The 23,506-nt window shown below is 39.9% G+C and overlaps 2 protein-coding genes across 2 annotated transcripts; one reads left to right on the forward strand and one right to left on the reverse strand.

Moving 5' to 3' along the window:
* Positions 1-13,864: 13,864 nt before the first annotated feature.
* On the reverse strand, positions 13,865-15,094 carry LOC144667438 (switch-associated protein 70-like). The gene has a single exon (XM_078528853.1). The coding sequence runs from the start codon at positions 14,947-14,949 to the stop codon at positions 14,239-14,241; it is 711 nt and encodes a 236-aa protein (XP_078384979.1). The 5' UTR covers positions 14,950-15,094; the 3' UTR covers positions 13,865-14,238.
* A 2,790-nt stretch (positions 15,095-17,884) lies between these two features.
* On the forward strand, positions 17,885-18,807 carry LOC144627962 (rho GTPase-activating protein 25-like). Its single transcript, XM_078485989.1, has one exon. The coding sequence runs from the start codon at positions 18,163-18,165 to the stop codon at positions 18,781-18,783; it is 621 nt and encodes a 206-aa protein (XP_078342115.1). The 5' UTR covers positions 17,885-18,162; the 3' UTR covers positions 18,784-18,807.
* Positions 18,808-23,506: the final 4,699 nt, after the last annotated feature.

Consider the following 23,506-nt stretch of genomic DNA (forward strand, 5'->3'; position numbering starts at 1 on the left):
CTCGTATTCAGTGTTTTGCAATTATTACTGAGACTAATTTAAAGTTCTGAAGGTGATTACCCCCGAAAGTTACGTTACAATTTTACGGCCGTTGTTAGGAAATCCATAAAGGCGTGACCCTCCTCATCTTACAGCTTCTCACAGAAGCAACCTCAACAGGAGCCTCCTGACCTCAAACGCCAACGTAACTTGGCTTTTACGGATTTTAGTCAAATTTAGGCATCAGAAAATGGCCATCAAATTGAGCGAAATATAAAAATAACCACTTAAAAATTAACAATAAAAAACAGTGAAGGAACATTTCAATAACACAGGAAATACAAAAGAAGGTACGTATGGACAAAAATTAAAGAAGATTAAAACAGATTTCGATGGGTTTTTGAAAAAATGTTAGGCCGAACATTTCTTCAAAATTAATCTCGTTTTTTCGTAACTTTTAATTATAACGTCATGGACATATTTCAGTGTTTTTAACTAAATAAAGCTACGGTTTTGTCATTTAGATTCATAAAAGTCATGTCGATTCTTCGCTAACATCAATGCAAGCGAGTGTTTGGCAAAAATTAATAAAATAGTCTAAGCTTAAGCTCTAGCCTGATTTGATGTTTCAGTTTATATGACCTTTATTCCAAAGACAATATATTACTCTGTTCTGAAGTAATATAAATTCTTTTCAGCGAGTTTATCCTCTTTACCTATAAAAACACTCTGTTTCCTTCCGCCAATTTTTTTTTAAAAAAGAACGACTTTGCTTTTTTTAAAAAGCAAAGTCGATCAACATGAAATACAATTTTTGATTGAAAAGAAGTGGCCCTCGAACTCCGAAAGTAGAGTAACGTAAATTCGTTATTTCCAATTTTTATGGTAACACCAAATTATATAACTGGAAATATATTGTATTCATAGAAAATAATCAATTTACCTTTCATTCGGCCACATTGACAACTGTTTAACACTTAATTTGTTTTGGTTCTAGTGATTAGAAGTCAATTAACGCCTTTCGTTTTCAGGTGATTAGCACCTAAAAGAATTGGCGCGATGTAAGCCCATTAGGCCGTTTGAATATGCCACCATTAAAATGGCGGAGCGTTTTACAATACAAAAACCCACTGTGGTGACAAACATGACCCTGGCATTTAAGATTTATGGTTCACCGACAAATTACTGTTTACCGTCCCAACGAAAGTGAATAAAAAAAAGTCGACAAGGTCACAAAATTGTTCTTTATGACAAACGAAGATAGCTTAAGTTTCCAACATTGAGACAGTTCGTAGATACGGTCGACGAGCTTTTCGTAATGTCTTAGCTTTAATCGTAGTTGACCCCCTTTAGTATTTCATTAAAAACCGGAGTAGCCAACAAGAATTATTTCATGCATAACAACCCTGAATGTCAGGGCTGAATGTCAGCAGAACATGCCTTTACTATTCCGTAAACATCCGTTGCTTCAAGAAGTTAAGATACAATGTCGGAGAATAAGCCAAAATTATCATCCAGGACTATGTAGGAACTTATTCGCATAACATTTAATTGCAATTCAGTTCCGCCAAAACGTCGCAGAAATGAAACGTTCCGTCTAACGTGTGTCATAAAAATCTCAATTAATAATTCATAGAACTCCGATTTGCAGGAGTCACTTTGGCTAGAACACGAAAAAGAAATCCAACATTTCAATACCAAGTGACATGTATTTATAAGTGAAATTTACCGAGTAGTACCTTTATGTGATACCACTGTTTATCATGCTGTACAAGATGCTTCTAACTTTTAAGTTTCATGTGGATCAAATCCAAGTGTGTGACCATTCAAATGAAGGCTATTGAGTAGTACTTTTATGTGGTGCTGTTTACTATGCTGTACAAAATATCAAAATAGTAAAAAACCACCCATTCAAATAAAAGCCATTGAGCAGAACTTTTATCTGAAGCCGCCAAATTAAATTTGGTTTTTTTCTCATTTTAACTTGGGTGTTCTAGGTAATGAAGGGCCAAAGATGAATTGAAGAGTTGTCAATTTAACTTCGTCAGATATCAGTTAAAATTTAACCATTTCTCAGTTCTCAGTTTGCACTGAAAAAGAGATAAATGCAAGCCGGCCGAAAACAGTTGAAAAAACTATAGCTGAACAATTAACGCCATTTCGTTACTAAGCAATCAGTTCTCAACGGAAAAATTCTACTTTAACGAACCGTAAATCAAACGACTTTCGAGCGCTGAAGCGGCCTGGCGTCCGAGAAACGCATTACAACTGTTGTCCCGAAAAGGAACGAACAAAAACTGCAAAATAATGTAAAGGAAAATGAAACGAAAAGCTTTCTGATGTTTTGATACGAGGGAATATGAGCGCGCTAATGAATTTATGTCTTCAACAGCCGTTGAATATGGGTTTAAAATGCGTTTGCTGGTGAAACTCGGGCATAAGTTTTTTAAGTCGTTTACCGCGATATTTACCAGTAAAAATATACTTTTTAAATTGCCAGAAACGATCATTTTGGTCCCGGATTGTTTTTTCGGTGTAATTTCCCGAAAGAATATGCGCTTTTAATTCAATGCACAATGTTATAACGGGATGTTTATACCAACCTTTTCTGGTGTCAGTAAACCTTTCTTGGTTAAAGTTTGCTTCTACGCCAAAAAGTCAAAAGTCATCGTAAGAGATTTTGATCAAGAGTTCTTTGCAACTCCAAAAGCTTCTGTCAACTCCGCATCCAACCTCTTCGGCGCTGCTATACACTGAACCCTGATTTCTTGTGCTGCCAATAATCAATGAATTTGAATAAAGATTATTCAATAAAACCGCTCGTTATTGGCGAAAGAGCTTTTCAATGCAGTTCGCACATTTACTGTTATATTAACTAGACCGCTCGTCTAATTGCCTTCATTGAATGAAAACACTCAAATATTGTTTCTTTAGCGCCACACGGTGTTCAAACATTTTCTATTCAAACAGAACTTTACTCGGCGCTACAATACAATGAGCATAATCAGTCGGAAAAAAACTAAAAATGAAAAGGAATTACTTTGATCTTTCTGAAAGCGCGAAAACTTCGGTGTATTAAAGCGAGGTATAATTTAAGGCTATTCATTTATCGCCAAATTATTTTTATAGAAAATTATTTTAGCGACTTTTCGGCGATTTACAAACTTACATTAGCAAACACGGTAATTTTTTTTTCAATAAATCATCTTAAGTAGATTTTTCTTTTTCTTTTTTAAATATTTTTGCAAATCACTCGGTCGAGTTTCGTTTTCAGTTGTTATTTTTTATTATCAACAACTTCTAACCAACCAACTCTAAGCTTTTTAGATCCGTATTTTCCCCAATTTCAAATCAAAAACTGCAAGCCCTCCCGTCTCTGACCAATAAATCCCTCAATTTTTTAAATAAGCTCCGTCCCTATTTTAAAGTCCTAAAATCGTTTCCCGTGAAAAATTATTAGGTGCAAAAAATCAAGCTTTAAATTACACCTTCTTTAAAAATACAGACTCTTTCACGCTTTTATAACAGACAAACATTAACTTCTTTTGATCTCTTAACTTGCCCGTCTGACATGTCTGATTGTGCTAATTGTAATGTTGCGCCAAACGACTTTTCGGCGATTAGCAGCCGTGGCAGTAATTATTATTTAGAGTCGTTAAATTTTCTTAATAGTTTATATTATTGCTGAAATTATTGCTGTTGCTTGAATTTCTTTTAAGTTCTTTAAATACTGAAAATTTTCGTTAAATGTTGGCAGTCTGAGTATAGTGGCTTAAAACATACTCCCCTTTCATTAAGCACCCCTCCTCTACCCTCCACGGTATTTTGCAAAGCCTTTTTGACATTAAAATAATTCGTGCTGAAGGAAGTGTGACCATATTTTCAAGTTTTATACAGTTAAGGCTTAACAATTCTGAATAGGCGACCGGATTTCCTAAATGTGAAAACTTTATAATAAAACAGACTCTGATATTAATTGGACTCTCCTACACCCTCCAGCATTCAATCGATATATTTTTCATTTCTTTTCCTCGGAATTTCGAAAACTATTCCTTCATTACAAGAGACAAGTTGGATAGATAGGGGATACGAAAAAGTGTGTGCTGAATACGCAATTTCTTAATCATAAATGCTTTCCCTACGTATTCCTGCTGAGACATTCGTTTTGCTGTTATTAGCGACTTTGCGCATTTGGCCGAGGTGAGACTGGGACGAATAATTCATGATACCTAGAAAAAATGTTGTGTATTCAACAGCAAGCGGCGTGGTACAGTCCTAAGAACATTCGCCTTGAAGCGGTTGGTCTGGGTTCAAACCCTGTAGTTGCAAATATTAGGTAATAAAACAAAACTGCAAAAAATCAAATTAGGTGAGTAAGTGTAATAAGATAAAAGTAAAAAAATGTAAAGTTGAAAATAATGGTAGAGGCTAGATTAAGGGTAACGGAAGCGTAACCACAGGGGGAGGGGAGGAGGATTCATGCAGAAGGGTATTCATACTCTGGGGCAATTGAGCGGGACAGATTGGGAGCAGGAAACGGAAGGGGTACTATACGCAAAGTAAGACAGAAACGTTAACGTCGCCGTAAGGTGGAGGGGAACCGGTAAATAAAAGTAATAAGAAGACGTGTGGGAATGGGGTTCGTGGTAAAGGGGGAACGAGGCAAAGATAAAGGAACTTAAAAAATTAAATGTGCACAAGACTACGTTATTACTTTTTGCTACATTTTTTATTTACCCGTTACCTTACATTGGCGGTGCGTACTGCAAAACGCGTTCAAAGTTCTGAGTTTTAAGAAAGAAAAGCAATGTGTTCTCAAAAATACAATAAGACTGTTTAAATTATGTAGAAAACACAACGACCACCTTAAAAACAGGAACTGAGCCCTCTCTCTTATATTATATAGTATCAAGAATGGATAAAAAGTAACCATGGTTAGATGTACCTAATTGAAAAAACGTTAAAAAGCATAAGCCCTGGACGAAACGACCAATGTTTTTGGATCGTATGGATATTTTTGGATCGTATGGATGTGTTTAAATCATATGGATGTGTTTGGATCGTATGGACGTGTTTGGATCGTATGGTTGTGTCAGGATCGTATGGATGTGTTTGGATCGTATAGATGTGATTGGATCGTATGGATGTGTTTGGATCGTATGGATGTACTTGGATCGTATGGATGCGTTTGGATCGTATGGATGTGTTTGGATCGTATGAATGCGTTTGGATCGTATGGTGTGTTTGGATCGTATGGATGTGTTTGCATCGTATGGATGTGTCTGGCTCGTATGGGTGTGTTTGGATCCAATGGATGTGTTTGGATCGTATGGATGTGTCTGGATCGTATGGATGTGTCTCGATCGTATGGATGTCTTTGGATCGTATGGATGTGTCTGGATCGTATGGATGTGTTTGGATCGTATGGATGTGTCTGGATCGTATGGATGAGTTTGGATCGTATGGGTGTGTCTGGATCGTATGGATGTGTTTGGATCGTGTAGATGCGTTTGGATCGTGTGGATGCGTTTGGATCGTATGGATGTGTTTGGATCGTATGGATGCGTTTGGATCGTATGGATGTGTCTGGATCGTATGGATGTGTTTGAATCGTATGGATGTGTCTGGATCGTATGGATGTGTTTGGATCGTATGGATGAGTTTGGATCGTATGGATGTGTTTGGATCGTATGGATGTGTTTGGATCGTATGGATGGGGTTGGATCGTATGGATGTGTCTGGATCGTATGGATGGGTTTGGATCGTATGGATGTGTTTGGATCGTATGGATGTGTCTGGATCGTATGGATGTGTTTGGATCGTATGGATGTGTCTGGATTGTATGGATGTGTCTGGATCGTATGGGTGTGTCTGGATCGTATGGATGTGTCTGGATCGTGTGGATGCGTTTGGATCGTGTGGATGCGTTTGGATCGTATGGATGTGTCTGGATCGTATGGATGCGTTTGGATCGTATGGATGTGTCTGGATCGTATGGATGTGTTTGGATCGTATGGATGTGTTTGGATCGTATGGATGTGTTTGGATCGTATGGATGTGTCTGGATCGTATGGATGTGTTTGGATCGTATGGATGTGTTTGGATCGTATGGATGTGTTTGGATCGTATGGATGTGTTTGGATCGTATGGATGGGTTTGGATCGTATGGATGTGTCTGGATCGTATGGATGGGTTTGGATCGTATGGATGTGTTTGGATCGTATGGATGTGTTTGGATCGTATGGATGTGTCTGGATTGTATGGATGTGTCTGGATCGTATGGGTGTGTCTGGATCGTATGGATGTGTTTGGAACGTATGGATGTGTTTGGAACGTATGGATGTGTTTGGATCGTATGGATGTGTCTGGATCGCATGGATGTGTCTGGATCGCATGGGTGTGTTTGGATCGTATGGATGTGTTTGGATCGTATGGATGTGTCTGGATCGTATGGATGTGTCTGAATCGTATGGATGTGTTTGGATCGTATGGATGTGTTTGGATCGTATGGATGTGTCTGGATTGTATGGATGTGTCTGGATCGTATGGATGTGTTTGGATCGTATGGATGTGTCTGGATCGTATGGGTGTGTTTGGATCGTATGGATGTGTTTGGATTGTATGGATGTGTCTGGATCGTATGGATGTGTCTGGATCGTATGGATGGGTTTGGATCGTATGGATGTGTTTGGATCGTATGGATGTGTTTGGATCGTATGGATGTGTTTGGATCGTATGGATGTGTCTGGATTGTATGGATGTGTCTGGATCGTATGGGTGTGTCTGGATCGTATGGATGTGTTTGGATCGTATGGATGTGTTTGGAACGTATGGATGTGTCTGGATCGTATGGATGTGTTTGGATCGTATGGATGTTTCTGGATCGTATGGGTGTGTTTGGATCGTATGGATGTGTTTGGATCGTATGGATGTGTCTGGATCGTATGGATGTGTCTGGAACGTATGGATGTGTCTGAATCGTATGGATGTGTTTGGATCGTATGGATGTGTTTGGATCGTATGGATGTGTCTGGATTGTATGGATGTGTCTGGATCGTATGGGTGTGTCTGGATCGTATGGATGTGTCTGGATCGTATGGATGTGTTTGGAACGTATGGATGTGTTTGGATCGTATGGATGTGTCTGGATCGCATGGATGTGTCTGGATCGTATGGATGTGTCTGGATCGTATGGTTATGTTTGGATCGTATGGATGAGTCTGGATCGTAAGGATGTGTTTGGATCGTATGGATGATGTGTTTGGATGGTATGGTTGTATGGATGTGTCTGGATCGTATGGATGTGTTTGGATCGTATGGATGTGTTTGGATCGTATGGATGTGTTTGGATCGTATGGATGTGTTTGGATCGTATGGATGTGTCTGGATCGTATGGATGTGTTTGGATCGTATGGATGTGTTTGGATCGTATGGATGTGTTTGGATCGTATGGATGTGTCTGGATCGTATGGATGTGTCTGGATCGTTTGGGTGTGTCTGGATCGTATGGATGTGTCTGGATCGTATGGATGTGTTTGGAACGTATGGATGTGTTTGGATCGTGTGGATGTGTCTGGATCGCATGGATGTGTCTGGATCGTATGGATGTGTCTGGATCGTAAGGAAGTGTTTTTGGATCGTATGGATGTGTTTGGATCGTATGGATGTGTTTGGATCGTATATGGATGTGTCTGGATCGTATGGATATCTTTGGACCGTATGGATGAGTCTGGATCGTATGGATGAGTCTGGGTCGTATGGATGTGTTTGGATCGTATGGATGTGTTTGGATCGTATGGATGTGTCTGGATCGTATGGATGAGTTTGGATCGTATGGATGTGTTTGGATCGTATATGGATGTGTCTGGATCGTATGGATATCTTTGGACCGTATGGATGAGTCTGTATCGTATGGATGTGTCTGGATCGTATGGATGAGAGTGGGTCGTATGGATGTGTTTGGATCGTATGGATGTGTTTGGATCGTATGGATGTGTTTAAATGGTATGGATGTGTCTGGATCGTATGGTTATGTTTGGATCGTATGGATTAGTCTGGATCGTAAGGATGTGTTTGGATCGTATGGATGATGTGTTTGGATCGTATGGATGAGTCTGGATCGTAAGGAAGTGTTTTTGGATCGTATGGATGTGTTTGGATCGTATGGATGTGTTTGGATCGTATGGATGTGTTTGGATCGTATGGATGAGTCTGGGTCGTATGGATGTGTCTGGATCGTATGGATGAGTTTGGATCGTATGGATGTGTCTGTATCGTATGGATGTGTCTGGATCGTATGAATGTGTTTGGATCGTATGGATGTGTCTGGATCGTATGAATGTGTTTGGATCGTATGAATGTGTTTGGATCGTATGAATGTGTTTGGATCGTATGGATGTGTTTGGATCGTATGGATGAGTTTGGATCGTATGGATGAGTTTGGATCGTATGGATGTGTTTGGATCGTATGGATGTGTTTGGATCGTATGGATGTGTTTGGATCGTATGGATGTGTTTGGATCGTATGGATGTGTTTGGATCGTATGGATGTGTCTGGATCGTATGGATGTGTTTGGATCGTATATGGATGTGTCTTTGGATCGTATGGATGTGTTTGGATTGTATGGATATCTTTGGACCGTATGGATGAGTTTCGATCGTATGGATGTGTCTGGATCGTATGGATGTGTTTGGATCGTATGGATGTGTTTGGATCGTGTGGATGTGTCTGGATCGTATGGATGTGTTTGGATCGTGTGGATGTGTCTGGATCGTATGGATGAGTTTGGATCGTATGGATGTGTCTGGATCGTAAGGATGTGTTTGGATCGTATGGGTGTGTCTGGATCGTATGGATGTGTCTGGAACGTATGGAGGTGTTTGGATCGTATGAATGTGTTTGGATCCTATGGGTGTGTCTGGATCGTATGGATGTGTCTGGATCGTATGGATGTGTTTGGATCGTATGGATGTGTCTGGATCGTATGGATGTGTTTGGATCGTATATGGATGTGTCTTTGGATCGTATGGATGTGTTTGGATTGTATGGATATCTTTGGACCGTATGGATGAGTTTCGATCGTATGGATGTGTCTGGATCGTATGGATGTGTTTGGATCGTATGGTTGTGTTTGGATCGTGTGGATGTGTCTGGATCGTATGGATGTGTTTGGATCGTATGGATGTGTTTGGATCGTATGGGTGTGTCTGGATCGTATGGATGTGTCTGGAACGTATGGAGGTGTTTGGATCGTATGAATGTGTTTGGATCCTATGGGTGTGTCTGGATCGTAAGGATGTGTTTGGATCGTATGGGTGTGTCTGGATCGTATGGATGTGTCTGGAACGTATGGAGGTGTTTGGATCGTATGAATGTGTTTGGATCCTATGGGTGTGTCTGGATCGTATGGATGTGTCTGGATCGTATGGAGGTGTTTGGATCGTATGAATGTGTCTGGATCGTATTTGTGTGTCTGGATCGTATGAATGTGTCTGTATCGTATGGATGTCTTTGGATGGTATGGAGGTGTTTGGATCGTATTGCTGTGTCTTGATCGTATGGATATGTTTGGATCGTATGGATGTGTTTGGATCGTATGGATGTGTCTGGATCGTATGGATGTGTTTGGATCGTATGGATGATGTCTCTGAATCGTATGGATGATGTGTTTGGATCGTATGGTTGTATTTCGATCGTATGGAATGTGTTTGGATCGTATGGATGATGTGTTTGGATCTTATGGAATGTGTTTGGATCGTATGGATGATGTGTTTGGATCGTATGGATGTGTTTGAATCGTATGGATGTTTCTGGATCGTGTGGATGTGTTTGGATCGTATGGATGTGTCTGGATCGTATGGATGTGTTTGGATCGTATGGATGTGTTTGGATCGTATGGGTGTGTCTGGATCGTATGGATGTGTCTGGAACGTATGGAGGTGTTTGGATCGTATGAATGTGTTTGGATCCTATGGGTGTGTCTGGATCGTAAGGATGTGTTTGGATCGTATGGGTGTGTCTGGATCGTATGGATGTGTCTGGAACGTATGGAGGTGTTTGGATCGTATGAATGTGTTTGGATCCTATGGGTGTGTCTGGATCGTATGGATGTGTCTGGATCGTATGGAGGTGTTTGGATCGTATGAATGTGTCTGGATCGTATTTGTGTGTCTGGATCGTATGAATGTGTCTGTATCGTATGGATGTCTTTGGATGGTATGGAGGTGTTTGGATCGTATTGCTGTGTCTTGATCGTATGGATATGTTTGGATCGTATGGATGTGTTTGGATCGTATGGATGTGTCTGGATCGTATGGATGTGTTTGGATCGTATGGATGATGTCTCTGAATCGTATGGATGATGTGTTTGGATCGTATGGTTGTATTTCGATCGTATGGAATGTGTTTGGATCGTATGGATGATGTGTTTGGATCTTATGGAATGTGTTTGGATCGTATGGATGATGTGTTTGGATCGTATGGATGTGTTTGAATCGTATGGATGTTTCTGGATCGTGTGGATGTGTTTGGATCGTATGGATGTGTCTGGATCGTATGGATGTGTTTGGATCGTATTGATGTGTCTGGATCGTATGGATGTGTTTGGATCGTATGGATGTGTTTGGATCGTATGGATGATGTGTTTGGATCGTATGTATGTGTCTGGATCGTATGGATGTGTTTGGATCGTATGGATGTGTCTGGATCGTATGGATGTGTTTGGATCGTATGGGTGTGTCTGGATCGTATGGATGTGTCTGGATCGTATGGATGTTTGTTCAAATCGATATCGCTTGAACACTCAAAGATTAATTTCATATCTCCGCGCAATCATGTATTATCTTGTATATAAAAGAGATTAGGAGAAGTTTTCTTTGACCCCTAAAAATAAAAGAGACCAATTTTCATGCTTGATCGATCTAGACCGCCAACGTATTGTGAAGGCGTTTTTTATTACTTTTTTGTGCAGCATTAAGCGAGACCTTGACTGTTAAAAATATTATTATTCTGTCCTGAACACCTTAAATGAGACCAAAGGGACACGACGAGCATCCCTGTCCCATTCATATGAGAGTCTTCCCTCTCTCCCCCCACCCCTTTTCCCGGGCTTCTACACTAAAAGCTTTACTGAAATACCTTAAGAGTTATCACGATATGACTGCTGTGAGCAATTGAAAATGAAACCCTTTGTGTATATTTTTAACCCCAAAAGTACGAGAAATATTCTTGCATTTTAGCAGTCACTGCCGGTGGTAAAGGTGACGAATTACGTAACAGAAGCGCGCACGTGTTCAATGCACGTGAATCTGGTATTAAAAGAAGAAAAAATATTCAGTTCTCAAACCTTTCGTTTCTTGCAGCAAAAATGATGCAACATTTTAAGGGCGCTGCGTGTATTAATCAAACATCTTGTACTGTATAGCATACTGGCATGTTGCCGCTGCTTTGCTAACCGCATAGGAACTGTTCAATGATACAGGCTGGAACTGTTAACCCACGATATTTTTCACACCCTTTAACAGAGTTGGTCTTACTGTAGTCCTGTTAGTCCTTCACTTTGACTGTGCGCAAAATAAAACACGGTAAAAGGCTGGAAATGCGGGAAATTAAGAAAACCCTGTTGGATTTCCAAAATACAGCAAACTAATAAAAATGTTGAGATGTAACGGCGGAAAGCGCAACACGGTAAACGCGGTGACGGTGTCACCATGCATCTTGAAAACAGAATCTTCTCCTTGTTCGATTTCCCACCTTTTTACCATACATCAGCCAGGTCGTGCAATGCCCAAGTTATGATAATTTATTTTCATCGCTACAGTACGCCAAGTTTAATTTTTCAGTGCTACAAAATGGCTAACCAATGCACTGCACACAGATAAGCAGCATAGTCAAAACAGACATTTATCCCTACTTATTCGTTGCCGTCTGAAAAGAAACGAGATAAACAAAAATTGTAAAGCCCACTCTGCTATGTTGTGGTCCGGGGTGGGGAGGGTGGGGGCTCCTCTCGACAATTTTAAGGGAACTTCTGAAAGAATCTTGTGTTTCGAACGTGGCTCTAGGCCCCAAAGGTATAAGTGTACCAAATACCAAGATCTTGCAGAGCGAAACAGTGTAAAGATTTCTCATTTCAATGGTGTTCTCTTCATTTCTACTCGCACAGGCTAAGTGCCCTTGTTTGAAACACCTTAAAAGGATACCGTAAAGAACATTTCTGAAACGAACATCCTCAGGGGGGAACAGTATTTTTAACCCTTAAAATACGACAAGCATCCATTTCAAACATCTGTTGCAAGTTGATAGTGGATTACATAATATATGACTGAACTGCACGTGCATGATACATGTGAATTTGTTTTATAACTTTTACTTTCTTTAGATGTACATTTTTAACCCCCAAAGTACGACAAATATTCCTGCATTTCAGCAGTCAGTGGTACAGGTGACGGATTACATAACAGAAGCGCGCACGTGAACAATGCACGTGTATCTTATAAGGGAGGAAAAAAATCATTTCTCAAACCTTTCGTTTCTTGCAACAAAAATGGTGCAAAATTACTCCTTGTACTATATAAACAGCTGAAACTGTATATCATACTGACATGTTGTAGCTGCTTTGCTAACCGCATAGGAACTGTTTAATGAAACAGGCCTGAACTGTTAACCCACAATATTTGCCACACCCTCCAACAGAGTTTGGTCTTCCTGCTGTCGTGTTTGTTAGTCCTTTACTTTGTATGTGCGCAAAATAAAAGACGGTGAAAGGCTGGAAATCCGTAAAAGAAAAGAAAACCTGTGGAATCTAAAAATACTGTGTGACTCCAGTCGTAAAAATGTGGAGATGTGACAGCGTAAAGCGTTTTAACGCGTACCCTACTTTGTGAATTAAAATTTCAACGGTACGCGCGGTGTCCGTGCCACCATCTTGAAATTGTAGAACTTGTAGAACCCACTTAACGATGTTGTGATCAGGGGGGAGGGTGGGGGCTACTGTCGACAACTTTAAAGGGAACTCTGAAAGTTATTAGAGTTTTGAGTTTCGAACGTGGCCCTAAAACCCCCAAGGTATAAGTATACCAAATACCAAGAACTCGCAGAGCGAAACAGTCTAACGATTTCCCATTTCAGTGCAGCTGTCCCAGGTTAACTGCCTCTGCTTGAAACACCTCAAAAGGATACGGTAAAGACCATTTAAAACGAACACCCTTAGGGGGAACAGTATTTTGTACCCTTAAAATACGACAAGCATCCATCCAAAACATCTGTTACTGCAATTTGACAGTGGATTACATAATATATGACTGAACTGCACGTGCATTGTACACGTGAATTGGTTTTAGAACTTTAACTTTCTTTAATAAGAGAAATTCTCTAGCATTACAGCACTTTAGCTTATAGTGCCAATACAATACCATTACAATGCACATAAATAGAACCATTCAATGTCAAAATATATAAAATAAAATAGAAACCTGCTTTCAGGCAAGAATTCGAGTGAAATACTAAAGGAAGTTTGAAAAACACTTGAAGCTGCTATAACCAGACAGAAAAGAGTGCTTCTGTTAAACTAATCCAGACTACAGCGTCGTTGTAACTCAAGATATTTTTCACAGACTTAAGTGCAGGGGAGTAAAATAGCAAGTCTTCCCTCGGTGTCTCTCAAAGAATAGTTCACTGCTGCGGTTAACAAATTACTAATGAAGAGCAAGCCATTTTATAGTGATTTGTAGACCATAATAGCCTTTTCAAATTTGGCGGATTTTTACCAACCAAGTTATCCGAAAAATTTATGTTTTCCCACGGTCAAAATCTATAAGCGCTCTCCTTAAAACTACAAAGCAACTCTCGCCAAATTATAAGCGCGCTTCATTAACTACAAAGCAATTTTTACTGTAAAGCATAAATAACTGACTCAAGTTCTTTCTTTGCTAAGCCACATAGTTATTGTAGGGCGGAATCGTTCATCGATGCATGAATGATGCAAGCCGGAACTGTTTAAATAATAAGCTTTCCCTGTAAAAGGCTGGTCTGTAAAGCTAGTTACAATAAACCTACCGCAGCAAAAAGGCTGCGTATTCATAGTGCTCCTCTTTAAGTTTTGAATTTATTTTTCTGACGTTCATATGTTCATGTCTATGGTCAAATCTCTAGGCGTTTTCATCAGTAGTTTCTTCACTAGACAAACATCGCGCGCAGTGCTTAGAAGGCTGATAAGCCACAACTATGAACCAGACACGGCAAATAAGTTATGCCCAGTTTTAAGGCACCATAATAGTGTTTCTCCACCCGTGATTCAAAGTTAAAGACTTGCTTGACTTAGAAATTGTGTTCATGTTCAAATCCTCAGGAACTAGGCTGATCATAGAAGCCCGCGTACCTCTACTGAGCGAAAGTTTGCTACGGCATTTTTGTAAAACGTCTTTAGCGGAGGAAAACCGGACATTGCTTTGACCGGAATTAGCAAGCTCAAAGTCCAAGGGTTCTGTTGTTTGCTTTTGGCGTTTGCTCCCCATCCACGCAGTTGGATCGCTAACCAAAGCCATTGCTTTCGCTTGGAGAATCTGCGTCAACCATTCGTTTCTTTCCAACTCAGAGAAGCAACACAATAAAAACGTCCGAGCTGGGATCTTGGGCGATAATGACCTTTTGACGATTCTTAAACAGTACTTTATGTGCTTGTCTGGTAACTCATCAATATACAGTGACATATCGTTGAAGAATATAACCTCTTTAGGTGCGTCCTCTAACGATTCCTTCTCAGTTCGATAGTAGCACAAACATTCTTTGCTGAGGACAAAATAACGGCGATGCCATTGCTTCAGAACTTCGCTTTGCTTCAGTAGGTAGCCATCCTTTAAGGGTTTTCTGTACGCACCCTTCATTTTTCTACGGAGTATTCTCAAACACGCCTGCAATCGAATCTCGAAAATAATTCCTGTAGATGTACTTGCGCTGCTATCTCGATGCATCAAACATCTCTCTGCACAGAGCGGAAGAGTCTAGCTTGCCAACGGGAAATTCGTCCTTGAAATGCGCAGATATGCTTTCCAAGAATCTTAATGAGGTCAAACAAATTCTACAAGTATGGCAAGTCATATGATAGCACATGACCAGCTTATGTTTCTGTGTGGGTTATTATTGGTTATTAGGACATCGCATTCAATCAAAACAATAGAGGCTTTTGTTTGGCAAGGAATTTTTCCCCGAAATAGTAACCCACAACAATTCTGGTTATCAGCGCCTGTTTTCGTGCGTTGTTAAGTGTAGACAAAAACATCATTTACCTTCTCGGAATTATGACGTCTTGTCATAGAATGAGGTCTATGAGGCAATTATGAAGCAAAAATAGCTTTTCTCAGAACTGAGTCACTTTAGTTCAGTTTTTGAAATCTATCCATGACGACTTCGTCAAATTTTCTATCCCATCTTCGATTGATTTTGGGTACAAATCTCAACTCTTTCTGGCTAGAATCAAAGTTATGCTCTGACCAAAAGAAATTACACTGCATTTGCGCGCAAGAATCGTTATGTTTGCGTGATCTCGTGTTACTCATACATTTACCTTTTATATCGCGTGACTTCGTGTCGCAATCACCGCTTTCTGCTTACGACTTACGTCTTCAAAAAGGCTTTACCCACCGTCTCAATGACTATTTTCCCTGTTGAAGCTTTATTTTCCTTGTTCATTTACAATATTTAACATACCTTAGAAACATGATAGAAACATCTACGCAAAAAAAAAAATCTGCTGTGTGAAGTGTCTTCCTTATTGGCGCGCCAAAGCGATGTTGGCATAATTATAAAGAATACAGACTGCGCCTGAAATTGCGTATAAACTGTTCATGGCTACTGATTTTATTTAAAAAATATATCAAAAATTGCACATAGCGCTTTCTCTTGGCTAAAGAGCTCCTAGCTTTGTGGATGTCGCAATTTTGTTCGTAGTGCGAGGTTAGACCTCCCGGTAGTCCGGGTTTTTTGTGGCAACTGTTCATAGAATACGGCAGACATGAAATCGGATAAACTAATTAATAAAACTTTTTTCCCAGGATGTCTGTAGCTGGTCTAATGCCTTAAAATTGTTTATTTAAGTATTAGCCAGATCTCGAAAGCTCTAAAAGTCGGAAATCTCTGCTCTCAACAATTTGTGTCAGACAGTGTCAACAATCTATTGTTCCAACAGTCACAAGTAATAGTACCAGGATTGTGGGAGGGAGGCCGGGGTCCTTAATGTGTGCCTCTAAGGAGTCTCAAACCCCACTCACCCGACCCTTACGTATAGAAGTATGCCGCCTGTCTTCCAACACTTAGGGCGTAAATTAAACATAGTTGTTCGTTAAAATGAAAATAGATTGCTTTATTCGGTCGTCTGCCCGCGATACTGCAAAAAGTCCGTTTATTTTTTAGCCATATGCTTTCTGCCTTATTTTCGCGATCGCCTCTACACAGTGTCTATAGCACTGGCCCTTAAGAAGAAGACTAACTCCGTCTAGTTGAAATATTGGAAAATAAATTTAGCCTTTCTGCCGTAGTACCAGCCTTTCAATCAATTTAGTTTTATTCACACTTAAAGTGACGTTTCGTACGAGCAAGAGATTCGGCAACAGACAAGCCAAGCAGTTTTATTCTTCGCTGCACGGTCCTCTACATCCAAACGTTTTTACAAGTAGAGCGATTTGTATACTGCCTACTATTTCCCTCCTTTACTCCGGAAACAATTTGCGGATCAGACAACCGTGTTAAATTTAACAACTGAGATGATAGGTCGAGAAGAGAACCCCCTGCGGAATCTCCGATTTCTTTAATAACATCTTCTGTCGCTACATCACGGTTAAAGTCCAGAAAAGTTCTGTATTTAGGTCTATTTAGAGAACGAGATGTGACACTAACGATGCACGTTTTCTACTAACATTTCATGACCTATAGCAGCGTTTCATCGAGAAAGGAAATATCGATTCAGATGCTCGAATGTTTGCTGCACGTACAGTCCGTATATAGAACATGAACATATGCAAGTAGCCTGGTTCCAGTCTTTTCGTCAAGTGGCAAAAATTCGAAACGGTGTGCGAACGAGAGGGAGAAAAACCGGTCCCTCAGTGTTTTTCTTTCACTTGCGTGCCTTTTCACGTTTTTTCACTAGCTTGATAGCATGGAAAAGCTACTGTGGGGAAACCCCTCATTACGTGTCACACGTGAAACGTTACGCAGAATTACGTTATTAAAATTTATCGCGTGCAGTTCAAACCACATTGCATGCCGGGTTTTGGTCTATCGATGACAGATGAACACCAATGTAGTCTCTTTCTCACGTGAAATAGATCGGTCAAAAAATTGGAAGAAACTAAAAACTAAAGAAAACCTCTTCTCTATTGGAAAATGATAATGAAACTTCCTTTGAATCCCCTCTGCCCTCTTTATGCCCTCTCCAAAACAAACAGTCAATCAAAAAATAAAACTGAAAGCAAAAAGGCTACGGGGCAAAACCCGCGTGAAGCACTGAGCATTTGACACTTTCAGTTTCTAATCATCACTACCCTTGACTATCTATACAGGGACCACGTTAACATGAATAAACACTTTAAATTGGTAAGGAAAGTATGGTTCTAAGGCTTTTCTTTGCGCCATTCCTCACAGAACCGAATCATGTTGTTTGTCAACACTTTATAACACAAGCAAAGATGTTTTTGTACAAGGTGCTGATAAGCAAAATTGTCATGTGAGTCGTACTATTTTGAGACAAAAAAATAACTGCAAACAAAGCACAGTATTGTTCAGCACAAATTGCACCCCTCACTTGATACGCCCAAGGGAATCTAATCGCATGGCTGTCATAAGACATTCGATCCTTTAAGTCAAATAGTGTTGTTATTCCTTGACCTTTCACTCCATTTAATGTACACGGGATGTTCAAAAGCTTCGTTTCTAGTATTACGTGGGTGTCATAAAGGTGTGTGCAAATTTGCTGCGTTTACTTGCTTCACGCACGCTATGAGCTTTTGAGAGTTTGCGCTTGCTGTTATTAGGAAGTTTTCACACCGCCCTCTTCGTGATAACCGGTATTTTTAAGGCTCGAAGCACCTCAGTTTGCACAGCTGAGAAGTTAAAAGGAACGCAACACTACAAGTACCGTTTGCAATTACGGACTTGAGGAGATTAAGTCTGGGATAAAGACACCGGCAAACATGAAGAGCGCAAGCGAGAATCCTAGCGGGAGAATCTTGAAACACGGCTACCTACTGAAGCAAAGCGAAGTTCTGAAACAATGGCATCTCCGTTATTTTGTGCTCAGCAAAGAATGCTTGTGCTACTATCGTACAGAGAAGGAATCGTTAGAAAACGCACCTAAGGAGGTTATATTCTTCAATGACATGTCACTGTATATAGATGAGTTGCCAGAAAAGCAAACTAAGTACTGCTTAAAGCTCGTTAAACGGTCGCTATCTTCTAAGATCACTGCACGGACGTTTTTCTTGTGTTGCTTCTCTGAGCATGAGAGGAACGAATGGCTGTCGCAGATTCTTCAAGCAAAAGCCATCGCTTTGGTCGTCGACCCAACTGCGTGGATGGGGAACCAGGAAGCTTCAACAGAAGAAATGGACTTTGAGCTTGCTAATTCTAGCAGCAGCGCGAAGCTTGCCTCCGCTAAAGAGATCTTGCAAAAGTGCCGACGCAAGCTCTCGCTTGGTGGAAACCCGAGGGATTCCCCGAGTTCCTTATTTCTGGATGACTTTAGCTTAAATAGACGACGTAAGTCTACACCCCGCTTGAGTCAAGAGTGGAGAAACACGTTAATGGTTCTTTAGCTGTACGTAGTTAAAACTGCGAAAAGAGCACTCACGGTTTTGAATTGGAAGGAAGTTTATCAGATTTGGGCAAAATTGTCGAGCAGGGGACATTAGCAAAAACATTTTTCGCATGTGTAGCGAATGTTTTGCGCAGTTTTTAAAGATTGAATGACTTTAACTGAGCTTCAACCGTACCGGAAAGTGTGCTTTGATGGGTTGAATGACTTTTACCGAGCTTTAACCATAACGGAAAAGTGTACTTAAGTTGCTCTCTCAGAAGTTCCACTGCGGTTGACGGAGTTTTAATGATTGGATCTCACTTTACACGATTTCCAAAAAAGAACTTTTGACTGGCCAATTGTCTTTAATTTCGAGGTTTAAAATTTTTATTTTTCACCGATCCGTCTTATAATTTTATGGGTTCCAATCCATGGCCAGTCATCATGAATTGAAAATACAACCAACTAATTTGTACGTTAACTTAAGCTTATATTATCAAATTCTCCTAACTAGTACCATAAGAAATGTATTGAGACCACTAAGGAGAATTTGTTTGTTTACAGTTGTACACAATGTATTCGATATTTATAGTCTACCACGATGATCGTTGTTCTGTAAAACCGAAAAAAGTACATTTTGTTATTAACTGAACACTATATTGACATGATGCAAAGAAATTTTATGTGGAAAATGTCCCCTTTATTTCAACAGTAAGCATTGTTCGGTTTTCGCATAATCCAAAAGAAAAATACTTTTACTTTCAGAATTTTTCCTGTCAATGTCGGTGACAGATGAAGTATCTGTGCTATGCTGCGCAGTATTTATAATCCCCAGTTTCATGAAATTTAGAGCTATTTAAGGAAATATAAATGAGAGATGTGCTATCCATATGAACAAATGTAACAATTTCAGTTTTGCGTTAAGGTACATATTCAAAGAAAAACTGAGAAATATACGGACAGTTTTGTGTTAATATCACTGTGTAAAATAGTTCGTAATTTGAACTACAAAAAGATAAAATGATGTAAATTTATCGATCCAACGAAAGATAATAATAAAACATCATAGCAAATGTATGGAGTAAATTGATGAAACAGTGGCCATGCATGCGAAGTTAAATTTAAGGCACGTTTTCGAAGCCTGGGAAAAAACCCTTACACTAATTGAGTGTATCGCTAATGAAGTTGATAAACAAGTGTATTTAACAGATTTAAGTTGTTTTCCAAGGTTCGGCTTATCTCCACAAAAATTTCACGTTTTAATTAAGTTTGGCTCTCTGCCATTATTGTTTTTCGGAACATAGCCAGTGAAGAATGACTCTAATTTGTTTTTGTGATTCAAACAATGTTCGGCATTATGTTTGTGACAGATGTATCCAAGATTAAGTGATTAGCTATGATGCCTTTGTCAAAAAGAAAACTTCCAAATATCTTTGGCTTTATGCCAGTATTGTCTGAGAAGAAGAGGCAGTTATTTTCTCAAGTGTTTTGTTGTTTTACCGTTGTAGGCCGCATCAAAACAATCTCGCAGGCTACATATGCTTATGGTGTTTTGTTATGACAGTGGGGGGGGGGGGGGAGAGGGTGTAGTGCGTGAGGGAGAGGGGACTGGAAATTGACCCCTCATTGAACCTGCGCGCTACACGCTGAAGGTCGCTATGACTTACAATGACTTTTGTGAGGTTTACTCCAAACCAACTTTTATCGTGCAAAGAGTCCATTGCTTAGCCGAGTATAAATGGACTCTCAATGCACAATTTTCCTGTGAATTCGCAAGGAATATCACCGACGGGGTCGTATGCATCAGATATCGTAGGATATTTCTTATGTACGGATGACAGATAACAAAAACCTTTTGACCTTATTTGGGCATCGTGACAATTTGTTGAATAATAATAATGTGCATCTGTTTGCCTGCCGTTAAATAATCATACATAAACTGTATTTCCGCTTAGCAACCATTTGGGCACTACTGCGCACACTCTTTTTCTCGGCACCTCTCAGTCCAGTTGTCAGTTCTCAGCAGACCCAGTCCTCTAGGCCAGTTGCTCCTCTCCCCTCCCCAACTGGAGGCCCATGAAACTCTAAAACGAAGGGCCTCAACAGTGCATTTTAAGAACTACAGCATTCACCCAATAAACACTTCGTAGCCCTACTGCGGTCGTCACTCTGTACTGGAAGGGATTTTGACACTTGTTTTATGCTTTTGGCGAGTCTGCTTTTTACGACTTTTTACAGATTTTTCTACTCTACCGTCATTTGCATCTAACCAGTCCGGGACATGTCGCAAAAACATGCCCTAAACGTGACGCTATTGCCGTTTTAAAGATGCATTTAATGAACGTTCGCTCTCGAGCTAAGGTCATGATGTTTTTTTAGAGGCCAGTCAGTTACTGATTTACATGTGGGCTCGACGTCCAAACGCGAAGGACAAAACTCGGCTTCCCCTCCCCGCCACATTGCAGCATTTGCGCAAGAGGGGACTTACTTTTGCTCCGCCCCCATTTTCTTCCAAGCAGAAAGGTATCAATTTTTACTTTGTCTTACTTTGAGCCCCCTGCTCAATCCATGACTAAGTTCTGGGTCATTGCTGCTCACAGGCCATCTTTATTCAAAAGCTTAGAGACACTACCGCTTTCTGGAACCCATTTAGTTCTAGCACACGCTCATACCCTGAGATCAGGTTTAATTTTTTAAGGCTAAAACTGCAAGGGACAGCAAACGATAATGCTGCTATTCGTAGGATCTACTGAGAGATCTGATCAGCAATAAAATAAAAAACCAACCAACTGCAAGCAAGGATGATCAAGCGACGTGAAACTGTAGACTTTGTGAGACAACACCACGACTAGAACAGATACAGCAGGATTGCAACCGCAGACAGCTGTTTCGTCCTTATTGGGACTCTTCAGTGCGGTGTAGTGAATCTAAATGACGCCAGCTCGGAGAGCCAACGCAAATTAATTGCCCAATAACTGCAAGGGACCGCAAACGATAATGCTGCTATTCGTAGGATCTACTGAGAGATCTGATCAGCAATAAAATGAAATAACAAACAACTGCAAGCAAGGCTGATCATACAAACTTTCATTCTTTTATGCGACCCCGGAAAAAAGAGCGTGACCTTCTGCCTGCTAATGCGTGGGTGTCCTGTGTTGTCATATCCTCGTACCCAGTTCCTTTGGAGTGGAAGCCGCCGGCAGAAAGAGGTTGGCCATCTGATACGGACACGGCAAGAGTTATAAGCCCAAAATCAGGAAATCTTGTAAGTTATCTACAACTATTTTACCTCTGGTGATAACTTAAAATGTATTAATAACCAAGGAAAGTAACTTTTCCTTGATCGAGATTCGTACAGACCACTTAATGTCGGCGAGTATTTGAGCTTACTCTGTTAACAAAATCGATCGATGTGAAATGGATCTTGTTAACCTGTTGTCATGCAATATCATATTTAATTTGCTTTTGCGGATGTATATGCTACTACTTTTACTTATTAACGTTCGCATGACTGCTAAACGAGTGGCAAGTTTTTAGTCGAAATTTCATTCGGTTTTTGATCATGCATGCATGATATGATATATAAGCTTATCTCCATGGGGCTTTTGTTGATTTGTTGAATGTTTGTATACATTTAAATTCGTCAGGGTTTATGTATCAAAGAGCTACAATATTAAAACTTTGATGTAACTGCTTCACTTGCACCGGAAAAGCTCTGTAACCAATTTGCTAAAAAAAAAACATTATTTTATAAAGTTTCTTTTAATTAATTTCTGCTCAGTGTGAAGTCCATCTTTATTAAAATTTTTGTAATCTGATTGGTTGCCTGGCAGACAGATCTTTTTATCTGGATTGCTAGTGCTCATGTAAAGCTGTCTGCATGTAATTTTTCAACAGACTGTGATCTGATTAAAAAGTAAGGCGGGAAAGTATAGTGACTTTTTTGTTTGTTTTGCACTGCTTTACAAAATCAGGCCATGGATATATCAAATCGAACAGGGCATAAAAAAATTTAACAATTATCCTGCGAAATCGTGCAGAAGATCGCCTGTTACTAACTAAAGCCGAACGGGTTAAAATCAGACGATATTCTACAAGATTGAGCTGCAGGATAATAAATTGTTTTATTATTTGACAAATTGTCAACAAAACCCATTTTGCAGATAGAAAAACTGTAACTATGCAGCGCTTTACAAGTCTTCGGACGAATCTTCCCAACTTTCATATATCGCAGGATATCTGTTATAAATCTCAGATGACAGATATATAACATTTTGACCATGTATGGGAAGCACATGCATTTGTGAATAATAATGTCTGATACCCGTCGTTCGATTTTGTACCATGTGATGTGTTTGGTCCAACTATTGTGTGCAAAATTTAATTGGTGGGTTGTAAATACCTCTTATTAATCGACTTATGGCCCAAGCGCGAAGCGCGCGGGCCATAAGTCGACGGGAAAAAAACGAGGATCCGTATTTTACAGTACGGACCGAGAAAACGAGGTTAATAAGATATTTACCGTAAATGATCTAATAAACGCCCGGGGCGTCTATTAAATTTTTGGGGTCCTAGGGGAGGCGTTAAATAGATATGAGGCGTTTATTAGAGAGAGGCGTTTATTTCAATTTAACAGTAGCAACGTCAAGACAACTAATAGGATGGGTAGTTTTCTACTGGAGTAAGATACATAACAGAGTTTGTAAGTAGGAGACTAATCTAATCTGCGCTAATGCAAAGCC

This window comes from Oculina patagonica, chromosome 10 (genome assembly GCF_052425735.1).
Source record: "Oculina patagonica isolate OP01 chromosome 10, crgOcupat, whole genome shotgun sequence".
Lineage (NCBI taxonomy): Eukaryota > Metazoa > Cnidaria > Anthozoa > Scleractinia > Oculinidae > Oculina > Oculina patagonica.